Genomic DNA, 13,096 nt, shown 5'->3' on the forward strand with positions numbered 1-13,096 from the left:
TTTGTTAGACCGCAAGGATACACACAATGTGTTTTAGTAAGTAACAATGGATGTAAACATAACTTGTTTGTTTATAAAAAATGTCTTTAGGGCGCCTTTAACATCTGCCCAGGGATGAAGGAAGAAAATTAGCCTTCTACCTCTGGCTCATTTTTAAATGTTTGTTTTCATCGATGTTTATATGATTCCCTAATGTTAATTTTCGAAGAGTTGTCAGCTTCCTTCACAAACTAAATTACCTTTGATAGAACAGTTAAGAAAAATGTTGAAATAGCAGACAGTGAGGCAGCAGCACAGCATGAAACATGGGCATGTCGTTTGTACTACCAGACTGAACCAGGACACCCCACTGAACCACCATTTAATAGAATTAAGGGTTGATGCAAAGTCAACACACAAGAATAAGACTAGTAGTACATTTGCAAACAATATTTTCTACATCACTCACTTTCTTATTTGAAAAGCATGAAAAGCTTTAGATCAGTGAAACCACATCATGGTCTTTACATCAAGATTTACAGTCATTTGTTTGATGTTCAATCAATCGTGTGGGTTTCGCATGATTTGCTAAATGAGAAGGGATGTATCGGCAGAGCATCCACTAGTGAATATATAACTGGGTATTCACCTCTGTGTGGAGAGGTAATGGGGATGGGGAACAGGCAGCCAGTGGTCTTGGCAAGGAAGGAAGGATCATTTTATCATTTAACTGCTGCAGCTTTTGCAAGATACAGAAGAAGCTCACAACCTTCAGCCAAGACTTATTTGCTATTGGATGCCGTTGAGGCTGAAAGTGAGAGTACAACTGCACACAATGGTGATGTACACACTGCGGATGCTTTAGAAGGCACCATTACAAGATTTAAAAGACCGGAAAAGGGATAAAGGCAAAAGAGGTGGAACTAACAAGATGAAGACATAATGCCGGGAAAGCAAGAGTATGAAAGAGAGCAGTCAATTTCATTGCTGCAAAAGAAGTCTTGACAATGAAAGCAATGCTGAGAGGAGAGGCATCATCTGACTATGTAAAGTTATCATTCAAGAAGTATTTTCTTTTCAACTCGCAAGTTGAAAGGAAAACACCCCATGAACTCACTGTGTTAAACCTTGAGATTATCAAAACGTGAGTTTAATGAGAACACCTCCTTGTCCTTCAGGAAAGTCAGTATTTTTTGTTGTGCTTTTGTCTGATGAAGCAGACTGCTTTAAACATTGCATTAATAAATGTTCATACATTCATATAACTAGGACCAACTTGCAGTCAGCTTTTCTTAAGAATTGGAAAACAAAAAAGAACAAGAGAAGAACTGCCTTCAGTTAGGACCTGGGAGAGCTGGGCTCTGGATCATCACTGTATATGGATGTACTTACTGCCACAGAACATTCCATTATCTCAAAATGACAGCTAAATTGGCCTGTCAACAAAGCTATACTCATCTAAGCAACTTCACTGGTGCATTAGTGCTTCTTCCAAACATAGATCCGGGATAAGGGGCATCTCTCCTCATTCTGGGAAATTAGAGTTACTGAGTGCTGCACTATTCAAACATGCAGGCTTGGCTATTAGTACGTTTTTCTTTGCCTATCGAATTTCTAGCCGGGCTGCTTAAGTATTTTTTTGACTACCTAAAGGATCTTTATGAATACCTAAAAAAGTCCAGTGCATCAGGGGAACAAAGTCCTGCTGAATAATAGTAGCAAACAATTGATCTTGAGTTATTAAATAAAAGTCAGTACTTCCTTTGGCTGCTTTAACTTCAGCTCCAGTGAAGATAACTGATTTTAACTGGCCACTCTGTATATCTATCCATCTATCTATAACAATCTAGTCAACAATTGACCATACGTCCTTCAACATAACACACTGCAAATTTGAACAGTTTTGTCCTGATCTCGCACTCCAAAATCTTTGTAGCACTAAGCTGAGTATGAATAGTATCTACAGACTTATATACAGAACCTAAGCAGGCAACTTAAGGCAGCCAACTCTGAATTGTGTTACTGCCTTAAACTCCTGTGAATTAAATTTCATGAATGTGTGTTTGGTAAATCCCTACGGCAATGCCACTGTCTTCATTCCAGGCTGTGGAGGACTCATCCATCCCCTGAGAGACTGTACACCCCCTCTACGCCTCAGGTTCATCAGTCTATTAAAAAAAATACTGTCCCATGTAAATTAATGCTTGCTGGATACTTACCACTAAGCATAAATAAAAAGGTTCCTGCATTTATGCTATAGAGTTTCAAAGTACAGTGCAGTACATATAGAGATGTCAAATTACAGAAGAAGAATTGACAGCTAAAGTCTGTAGAGGATTTTGATAGCATATTGACTTTGTTTTAGGTCCTCTAAAATGTTTATACAGGGAATGCCTGTAGAATTTTGTCTAGAGAAAAGAAAGTCATTGCATTTCTATACAGTCAGACTAAAGAGGTAGGCAGCATGGAGACTGAAAATCAGACAAGCAGCTCATTTATAATCTTTTGGTTAGGTTTTGTCTCAAATCCACCAGGAGTTCCCTGCCAGATACATCCCTTTGCAGAAAAGCTAGCCTCCACAGGACTCTGTGCTTGTGTGTATGTGTGTGCATGCCCATATTATTGTTCAGAGTAGTACAAGAATATGTGTAGGAGGAAATAGTGCATTTCTGAAAGTCATCAAAACCTTTTGCAAAGTACTGTAGCTTTGTGTAAGCAAGGACAGTCAGATTTGCCTTAAACAGAGATACTGTCTCCTAGCATTCCTTCTCTATTTGTGCATGTATCTGTATAATATAAGACACATTTGACTAAAGGAGGGTTAATTCTAAACCTTAGCCTTTGCTCCTATAGGCAAAACTAGACAACTTACTACAATACAGACTGCCCGGTGTGTGTGTGTGTGCTTGCATAGAGTATGTACTGTATATGCAAGAGCCAGCATGCCCCCGCATCCATCAGATTGAACAGAGCTGAGTGGGCAAGATGGCAGGTGGGGCTCCTACAGAGAAGACCTTGACTGGAAGGGAAGATACCTAAAAAAAAAGAAAAAAAAGTAATTTGCTGCTCCCACTCAGAAATCAACTCCCAAGAGTTTTATGCTGAGAGAGGTCTGAAGATGCAGCGAGGTAATTCACTTTGGTTGTTGTTGCCATTTAATTTAGGGCGGCTGTCCATATATGGAGAGAGTGGTTAGAATATACTCTAACCACTCCGTTAATCATTTCTTTCCTTCTAACTGAGAATGTGAGCCAAGAAAAACAGTGTGAATTTTGCTTATAACATGCAATACTAACAGAGATGAATTAAAAGCCAACCAGTCTGTGAATATTTGCAGATGTATTGTTATGATAAACCATCTGATGTATTATGATAAATGTCCTAAAGTACTTTCACTATGTTGTGTGCATCATCGAGACATGTAAATTCAAACTGCCAGAGTGTCTTGGCAGAACATCAGTCAGTCTAATCTAAGAAAACTAAATCTATAACTGGAGATAAACAAGAAGATTTGAGAAATTCCTGAAAGCTGCAAACTGAGCTTTATGGAAAAAGGAAGTGGAGAGGCTGATCACAGTGGACCCAAGGCTATAAGCTCCGACTGTAACTAGCATGGCTCTCTGAATCCTGTTTACCAATGACCCCTCCCACTTCTGCTTCCTCCACAGCTCGCCTTATTGCCATCACGACAAGACAGGCAGTGGCTAATTACTGTACAGCAACAAACAAACTAATACTTCTCTATCTCCCTGGTCATGTCCCATTACTTCAGCTTAGTTCCCCTATTCATATCTCTCTTGACAGGTGCATCTGTCCATGGAAAATGAGGGAGTGTTTTAATCGGCAGGCAGAGTATGTCGTAATTTAGAGGTGCACCTCTGGGCTAACACGTGGCTCAGCCAAGGTGAAAATGACGGTGGGAGTGGAGTTTTATTGAACACAACGGGGTTCTTGTCAATAACACTGCCACTTGGCATCGTGTTCGATGCTGTTATTAATGCTTGGACTCTGTGCGCATCTGTACATGACTGTGCATCTGTGCATGTTTATGTCTGACCTTCCCCTTCAGGTAACAGTGGGTGCGATGATCAGGATATACTCTTTCCTCTCTGCCACGTTATCACAGGCAACCAAAGAATGTGTTGAACACCCACATGTTCAAGCATCAAATCAATAAGTCAAGGAGAGAGAAAAACCAGGGAAGGAGAGACAATGCGGAGGGAGAGAGGCAGACTCTGCATGTGTGTCTGAGCATGCGTATGCGTGCAAGAGAGGAAGAGGAAAGTGGGAGAGAAATAAGAGAGAGCCTGAAATGAGACAGCAAGGATAGGAGTGCACAGATTGATATAGCAATTACCAAGAAAGCTATCCCTCAGTTAGGAATACATCTACATACATTAGAGGCGGGTTGCTCTCCAGCCACTGTTTCTCTGAGGTTGGCTCAACAGTGTCTCATACACAAACGGAGCACGCGAAAAGGTCATCACTGGGCAGTCACTGTGCACACACTAACAATGAAAACCCCATCTATCGTGTATGTTGCTCATACTACCAGAGAAAGAAATCCATCTTATTGGCAAGGGAGGAATGAAAACAATATCTTCATATACACTGCACACAAAAAGAATGACAGACAGACAAAAAAGAGAAAGCTTCTCCTCACTGGTCTGATGTCTGTGATGTTTATTGGAATTCCCATATTAGCTGTAGTTCAAGGACTTACTCGGTGTGTCATCACGTAAATGTAAACGTGGTCAATTACTTGTCACTGCACAGATGGACGCATGCAGCATTCTGAAAGCGACTTACACTTGGAAGCAATGGGTGCCACAGTGAGATTCAAAGGACTGGCTGTCATGCAAACTTTCCCTGAGCTAGCAAGTAAATCTGTTTATAGTTAGCCTATAATGTATGCAGAGTGAGAACCGGCATATGCTTGTGCAGTGTGACTACAGAGCCTGCAATATATAGAGGAGAGGTTTGCATGAAAATACAATACTGCTAGCAAATCAAAGTATGCATGTAAGCATGCTAGCATTTCAAACACCTCTGTTGGTTCAAGACACATCAGACAATGAGAACAAAGAAAGAAAGGGAGAGAGAGAGAGAGGAAAGAGCATGGGAAAAGAAGACAGAGAGGTGAGGCGGAGTGAGAAAGATGCTGTGTAAATAACCCCCTAAAAAGAAGAAAGAGGTAGAGGACAAGCAGATGGAAATAAAAACCATGGTAAAATGATCCAGTGCGACTTGGATGTCTGCCGCAGGCTCAGACTATGCTCTGCCAGTGTATGCATGTCTGCACTGTGTGTGAATAAAATGTGTTTTTATGTGTGCCTGTGCTAGTGTGTGTGACTCTGTCTGTGTGTGTGTGTACAGTACATACACATCAAATGAGCACCATTCACTGTGTTTTTATGTCAGATAGCTGTAGGTATACGAGAGTTGTGATGACACAACAGGACTGGGATAGGGAAGGGTATATAGCACAGGCCTGCTAATGGTGTCATCCTCTCTTTGCGGGCATGTGGAAGTGAGGAAGTCATTACTATCCAACACATGTCAAATTGGTAAGGCTGTATCTGGTGAACTCTAATAATGAATTCCCTTTGACAAAGCTAAATTCCAGGATCTAAATACATCAAAACATCTCAGCATCCAAAGATAGTTTCCATCTCAATAATGGTACAAAACCATACAAGGTGATACAGGCTCTTGCCCTGAGAAGAGAATTAGCCAGACTGAAAATCTTTGTTTCTAAGCACTTGTAGGAAAAAAGGATAAAAATGGAAAAGATAGAGAGGGTGGGGAATAAAGAGAGGGAAAGGACGGACAAGTGATGAAAGTAATTAAACACTGCCATCTGCTGGTCGTGGTATGAACATACTGTATGCTTTGAGTCTGAGGCTAATGTATTTGAACAGCTGCACCTTTGACCACCTGTTTGCATTGCTCCAACCAAAGCAGATGTGACACACATGAAATGCAGCGCTGGGCCAAACTTGACATAATTATAAGAAAAAACTTCCAAATTCAAACAATGCAATAGTATAACCCTGCTCCGAAAGAGCCAAATTTAATTTGCTGGTTGAGAAAGAAGAAGGATGACTGAGGACGAGGCAATCATTTTGATGCAATCACAATTATGTTCAAAGACGCCATCTTTATCTTCTCCCTCCTCTTGGCCCATCTAATCAAAAGGGAGCAGCAGCAGAGGAATAAAAGGAAGACCTTCTATAATTCATACTTGAACTGGCAGGGTTTTCCTAGCTCAGTTACATTACCTGAGTCATAGTGTATCTTGCCTTTCTTCATATTCAAAAAGATGTCTGTGAGAAGTACTTTCTTTGCTGCTGTTCACAAGCTGATGCCTTTATGCATGACACTTCAAATAAGTTTGAGAGAGTGGGAGAGCAACAGACTCATCATTTTAAAAGGCTGTTCCTTCTTTTGACTGTAAAAGTAAAAGATAAGGAGGCTTAAAGCGGGAGAATGACAGGGAGACAAAGAGAGATTTTTTTGCATATTAAAATGCGGTGTGCAGTTATTAGGTTAGAGGGAGAGATGTTGCAGTCTGTCTCTTTCCTGCCTGCATATAAATGCTCACAGATAGTGATCAGTCCTCCACAGAAACAGATCTTTCTGCATACACATGTGGTACAAACAGCTTACACGAGGCAGGTATATTACCTGCATGATGAAAAATCATTGTACATCTCAATATTTGCTACAATGAAGTCATAACCTCACTGCTCTGGCATATTTTTGTGTTCTTTAAATCTAATAGAATTGCTACCATGTATATGTGTGCTGTGACCTAAAAATCTAAGCCTGTGTGTGTGCTACAGTGTGTCTTTACCCACATACCCGTAGGGCCTTGACTCCATCTGTCCTCCCACTGAGCTCAGATCCCCAAATAAAGACTTTAATTCCAACATGACAGGGCTTCTCCTGCATAGCAAATTTAAAGGTGGCCATCCTCAAATTCTTTGCCGCCTTTACCAAAACCTGACCGTGTCCACAAAGCTATTTCAAGTGTGTTGTGTTAAATCCCTCACTGCCGACTGTTAAAGCAACAACCACATCAGTCCAGGGAGGAGCTAGGTGAAAAGACAATGTATTTGGATGACATGCGAACTAATTAGCACTGGCCATTATAGGCATAATAACAAAAAAAGGTAAATTTGTGTAAAGAGAGAACTGTCGCTGTTTTACTAGTCTTACTAAGAGCTCAAGTAACAAGAGAACCAACCTTGCCATCATTAACTGACTTACTGGAAGGTTATTTTTCACACTGGGTGGCATTTGTTTGACATATGAGGTGGTCTATAAACATTCTTTGTAAAATGTTTTGTTTGAAGATCTTTTATAACAGCACCACTTTGTTATTTGAATGAAAAGAGGTTTTAAATCTTTGTCATAGTCAGTGGTATAGGTACAGTAGGCAGTCAAGGACTTGCACATCTGCTTAGAACTTGTAACAAAATTAAATCAATGTTCAATGGAATGGGTTGTCTGAATAATTTTGAGCCTGGAAAAACCCACATATCACATTTGTATCACTTGAAACCATTGACATTTCCACAGTAAACTAATTGTTGATATTAAAGTCCAATATCAGTGACTATTGAAGTAAGTTAAATTATCTGCAAAGTTGAAATACTGACTTATACATTTTTAGAAGCAAAACTTCCCCAATATGTACACAGCATTCTGAAAAGAAACCCTTCCAATATATTTGATGAGGAATTCTTAAAGGTGGATGGGGTGGGGTGGGGGGGTTCACGCTTTTTGTAATATGCCAAACAACACTGAAAATGATTGAATTTGAACTGATGCTGACCTCCCTTTTCTCTCTTAATAGATCTTGTACCTCAGTGTCCCAAGTTGACTCATTCCAAACTAATTCTGGGTGTCAGTGAAAAAAGTATAGATGAGGTCATCCTCTCTTTCTTGTCTTATTCATAAGCTGCCCTTTCACTCCAGCTATAGACCCACATCTGTGCCCTGCATTTAAAAATCTTGTCTAACCTTTTGCATCACAGACTGTACATGTTCAGGAGCAGTTGAGGCAATGCACTCAACATCCTTGCCATTTTCATTTTAGTGGCATATGAGCCACAATCATCCTTCAAAAACACACCTCAGGATGTTAATTAAAGATGGAAAATAATCCACATAGCATGCAATCTATATTCTTACTGATTTGGCTGTGTTGTTGTGCTGCTTTTACAAATGATTGCACATTCTTGGCACTGAGATAGAGGAGATGAAAGGTACTCTGTGTTTATATTTCTTTACTCTACCCAAAAAGGAATACTTGTTTACAGTGTGATCAGGATTATTCATTCCTGAATAACTGTCAGGCTGATATAAATTATTGTGACTGTTTAGACGCACATCTGCATTTTTGTGTGACTAAATGCCCTGTAATGTCTGAGTGAAAGACGCTGTAAGAAACACTGGTGACAGAGTAGAAAATGAAGGAGTCAAAACTAATAGTCAGTGCAAAATGATGGCATCTGTTTGGCAGAGAAAACAACTTGTCCATAGCCACTCATATTCTTTAATGGAATGAGCACCATCATACTACAGCTTGTTGACAAAAAAATAAACCAAAAAACAGCTCCAACATTAAAAGCTGTTTTGTTTTGTTTTTCTGGACAGCCTGTGTCTATCGGAGTCTGTGTCTGTGCTGTAGTCAGGTCTGCCATCCATGCATCAAAACCATTTCAGAAGAGTGAAAGAATGAGTAACAGATCAAAGCTGACTTAGGACAGGGAGCAGCACCCCAAAACAGATCAACGCAATTATCCAACTTTGCAGCATCCAGAGAGACTCCATTACTGAAAACAAAGCAAGCGTGCATGTGTGTGCTCATGGGTTTGTGTGGATGGAAAGAAAAGAAAGAGAGAGTTTGAGACTATCTGGAAAACAGTGTACAGCTGCCCCCATTGTATCATTGTATTACAATAACATATACGCCACAAATTATATGCAATATTGTGTGTATGTGTGCATGTATTTTATATATATACTGTATATAAAAGTACATGTTCGCAAATCACGTAGCCGACACAAGCTCAAACACAAAATCATGCCATGCCTCATAGCTTAGTATATCAGGTCATTACTATTCTGAGAGGATCTGACCATAGTCTGTCTCTGTGTTAAGTTAGGAATTAAACATGCACCAGCTTCAGGCAAGCACAGAGGGCTAAGCAAAGGGCAATTTGTCTCATTTAACTGCTGCCTGTCTGCCGAATTGAATCAAATTATGCAGGTCTTTTGATTTTCTAAAGAGCCATACTGTTTTACATAAAAACAGAGTCGATGTGATTACTACAGGCCACAGCTTCGTGCAGAATAACAGGAAAGCAGGTTCAGAAGAACAAAGCGTCTACGCCCTTAGCACTAGATAGCTTTTAGTAATTTATTTACAATTTCAGAGTCTATGTTTCACCCTGCTGGTGTGACATTTCTCCTCACAGCAGCAGCACTACGTTTTAAAAGAAACTACTTGCAATTCCCAAATATTACCACAAGGAGTCACTCACATACTGTAAAAAAACATACTTGGGGGCAGAAAACATCAGTAACACTGTGGAGTACAGCACATTTTTCATAGACTGCGTTTACCTTACCATAAAAATTAGAACATTGTAGTTTGTAAGTGCAAACTAAACAGAGTAAGAAAGAGGTAAGACACATGGCCAAAGGAGAAAAAACTCTGCACTGTCTATGAAGTATAAGTGTATAATTGCAATTCTGATTATGGTTAAAACTAAACCATCAAGTTATGTTATGTTAAGAAACTATGTATAAATATGGGTATAAAAATTCTAACTACAGTATACAGTGTCACATCTTTCAAGAGTGTATAAATATATCTTGTCTTTTGACTGTAAAACATACAGTAGTGATATTATTTACCTCAAAATAAATAAAAATGGTTAGTTTATAAAAAATTCATGAGTATATCCATCTTTTCATACAGCAATATCACTTTTCAGATTGTACCACACATACGTATGTGCCGCATGCAACCCATATCAAAACAATGATGCCATCACACCTTTGAAGACATCATAACATAAAATCAAAAAATGATTACATAATAAAATCATAAAATGATTACCCTAACCCTAACACATCATAAAATAAAAATAACTTCAATGAGAAACTGTGCTTAAGTTCCTTTACAACTTCTATTTCATTGTATTTGAAAGTTTGTATGTGTTTCTTTTCAACTTGTCTATTGTTTCTCATTAGAGTTCTGTCATCCAAACTTTCCGTAGTTAAATACAACATTGTATCTTAAGAGTCAATGTTTATTCATCAAATCTGATTGTGAGCTCAAAAATCTAAATTGTATTGAATCTAAAAATGTATGTAACATTACACACCTATGCCCACTCCCTAGGACCTGTGTGTTCCTAAAAATATATATAACAAAAACTAAAATGCAGAATATTCTGGAGTATCTTCCACTGATTCTGCATGATTATGGAGGTGGCAATGAAGACTCTGTGGCAGCTCAGTAACATTGGCATCTACTAAAGGTAGATGAAGGAGGAGCAAAGGAGAAGGAGAAGGAGATGAAGGAGAAGGAACAAAACTGCAAAACATATTCTCGTCGACTGCTGTCACAGAACTGGGTAAGGTACAGCTGGGTAAGCAGACTGTGTGACATTTGTTAATCCTTAACAATAAGAGCTAGGTTTGTAGCAAATAACCAATCAGATTCTGAGGTCAGATCCAGATTAGATGGTTTAGAGAATGATGGAACTACTGATCCCAGTGAGGAAAAGAGGAAGTTGCAGTGTGCAGCAACTCATATGATTTAGTGAGAAAGGGCATAAAATACAAACACATAACTAGCACAAAAAACAATACAAAAGTAATTTTCAACACATTTCAAACTAAATATAAGGTGCAGTGGGTATGCTCTAATGATATACCAATAAATATACCATTGTCACTTTGGGGCTGTAAAAAGATTAAATATTCATAAAGTAACTGTGACATTCTTCAGGGCTGCACTGATTGATAGAGCATGCACTACACTAAACAAATCACAGCTGACAATTCTATGAAAAAAGAAAGCTGCATGTATTTGTTAAAAGCCCTATTTTGTAGTCAGAGTGAGGAAATGTCCTGAAAATGCTGCAATCTTTGTTATACCTCTGAAACAATCTATACTGTCTGTGTCTGATATAAAACATTATCAGGAAGAAGTGGAGTGTTAATTGTACTATATGCTGATGTAATGCTGCTGTAATGTTGGGAGTCTTAAAGGACACTGTGCAGCATTCATTTAAAGTCGCTCTGTTTGTGTCAGCTAAATGTCTAAATCTAAATGTGTATGCAAATACAATCTGGGTCTCATCAAGCATAACACAAGCTGAAGGGCAAATTATGCCTTCAGATAATTTGATTCATAAATCACAGTACAACTTTTACCCTGAAACAGTGGTTCTTAAGCCTGCTACTCAGTGGACTGCTGGTTTTCTATCCTACCAGACACTTTTTGTATTCACAGCATATTTTAATGCGGATGTTTGTAATGAAAAATGGCAGGGCTCGAGATCCTGATCCAACATCCAGAACCACCTCGATGTCCTGACCTGTAGACGTGCTCACATGAACAGCAAAAAGCTACCAGCTTTGATCATACCAATTGTTCACCATCAATATACAACCACTAGATGGCAGCAGAGAATCATGTTTAGGGAGAAAACTTAAATAAAGACAGGGTAAGCATGAGCATCAAAGTGTAGAGAAGTAATGGCTGATTAAATATAAAAAGGAAAAAAAATACCAATCGAAGCACCATATAACCGGACACACATAACTCTGTGTGTGTTTCTGAGACAGAGATAAATAAGTAATACGTAAATATGTTATTGTGACACTGAAAACGAATGTTTACTCAGATATTAAACGTGTCAGTGTGAAAGTTCATGTAGATACAGCAACACTGGCAGCCTTGACAAAGCAGTGCAGATAAGAACTCCTCCTATTGTATCATGCAGTATTTCTAATAATATGTAATGAACGTGTTTCAGTAGATAGTGAAAATGTTTACATGAACACAATAGAGGTACCATGAAAAATTAGATAACAGTGATAGTTTGAATAAAGTCTGGGATGCAGAGTTCCCCATGTAACCTGAATTATGTGTCTTTCTTTGTTATAGTCGGAAAAGGATATGACAGAGGGAGATCTATCATCTTAGATATCAGACCTGGAAATGTCAGATCATATTGATGCACCTGCTGTACACCAAACTATCACTGTTATGTTTAGGTACAGGGTGCTGTAATGTACGCATGCAGCACATATGTCATATGTGAAAAAGTGACAAACAGTTGCTGCATTCAGGAGCCCTCATTTTTGTGAGCTTTGAGACAATAGAAATCTCGGTGTGTTCATTAGAGTATTGCTTTGAAGAGGTCATTAATGTGCTCTCAAATCTGATATATACCAGAGTCTGAATATACTGTGTATGTGTAGCATTTGAAAGAAAACAGAATGCTTATTGACTTACATCGAATTCATTGAGGGCAGCAGCCAGTTCTCCAATGCCGGCATGGCCGTGCTTCTCATCAGTGGGCGAGGTGGCCTGAGCAGCACTGGAAATGCCCCCTATGGCCTCCTGAACCTGCTTGAACACGTAGTCTCGGTTGGCACGTGTGGCCGCCACATCTGGGTGGCGCAGGAAGGCCTGTGAGGCCGTGTACAGCATGGTGGCATTTTTCTTAAGGGCCCCACGTGCAGCTGCCATCTCATCTCGACACTGGGGATCTTTCAGTTCCTGAAGGTGACAAAGGTTCTCAAGTAAGCACTAATAACCACTTATACATTAAACCTAGTCAGTCCTTAAAGAAAAGCCAGTGCATATTTAAGAATTAAAAAACATCCTATACAATACTCAGAAGATTCAGAAATCAGAAACACTTTATTGATCCCTGAGGGGAAACTCTTTAATACGTAACAGGAAAACAGTGTATTTCTCAAAATGTTGGAGTAATGCTTCAAGAGCTGAAAAAAGACATGGCATTTTGATGGCATCATTATTTACTATACAGCCACACAGACCACAAACTGACCCCAGTAC

At 39.2% G+C, this 13,096-nt stretch overlaps 1 protein-coding gene across 3 annotated transcripts in view; it reads right to left on the reverse strand.

The window, feature by feature from the left end:
• The window catches only part of ctnna2 (catenin (cadherin-associated protein), alpha 2), a 305,218-nt gene that overhangs the window by 234,626 nt on the left and 57,496 nt on the right, over positions 1-13,096 (reverse strand). For all 3 annotated transcript variants that reach the window (XM_044189180.1, XM_044189183.1, XM_044189181.1), the window contains exon 6: positions 12,527-12,793. In XM_044189180.1, coding sequence (XP_044045115.1) covers positions 12,527-12,793 — 267 coding nt within the window. The remainder of the gene's footprint in view (positions 1-12,526; positions 12,794-13,096) is intronic.

Source organism: Siniperca chuatsi, linkage group LG3, assembly GCF_020085105.1.
Source record: "Siniperca chuatsi isolate FFG_IHB_CAS linkage group LG3, ASM2008510v1, whole genome shotgun sequence".
NCBI lineage: Eukaryota > Metazoa > Chordata > Actinopteri > Centrarchiformes > Sinipercidae > Siniperca > Siniperca chuatsi.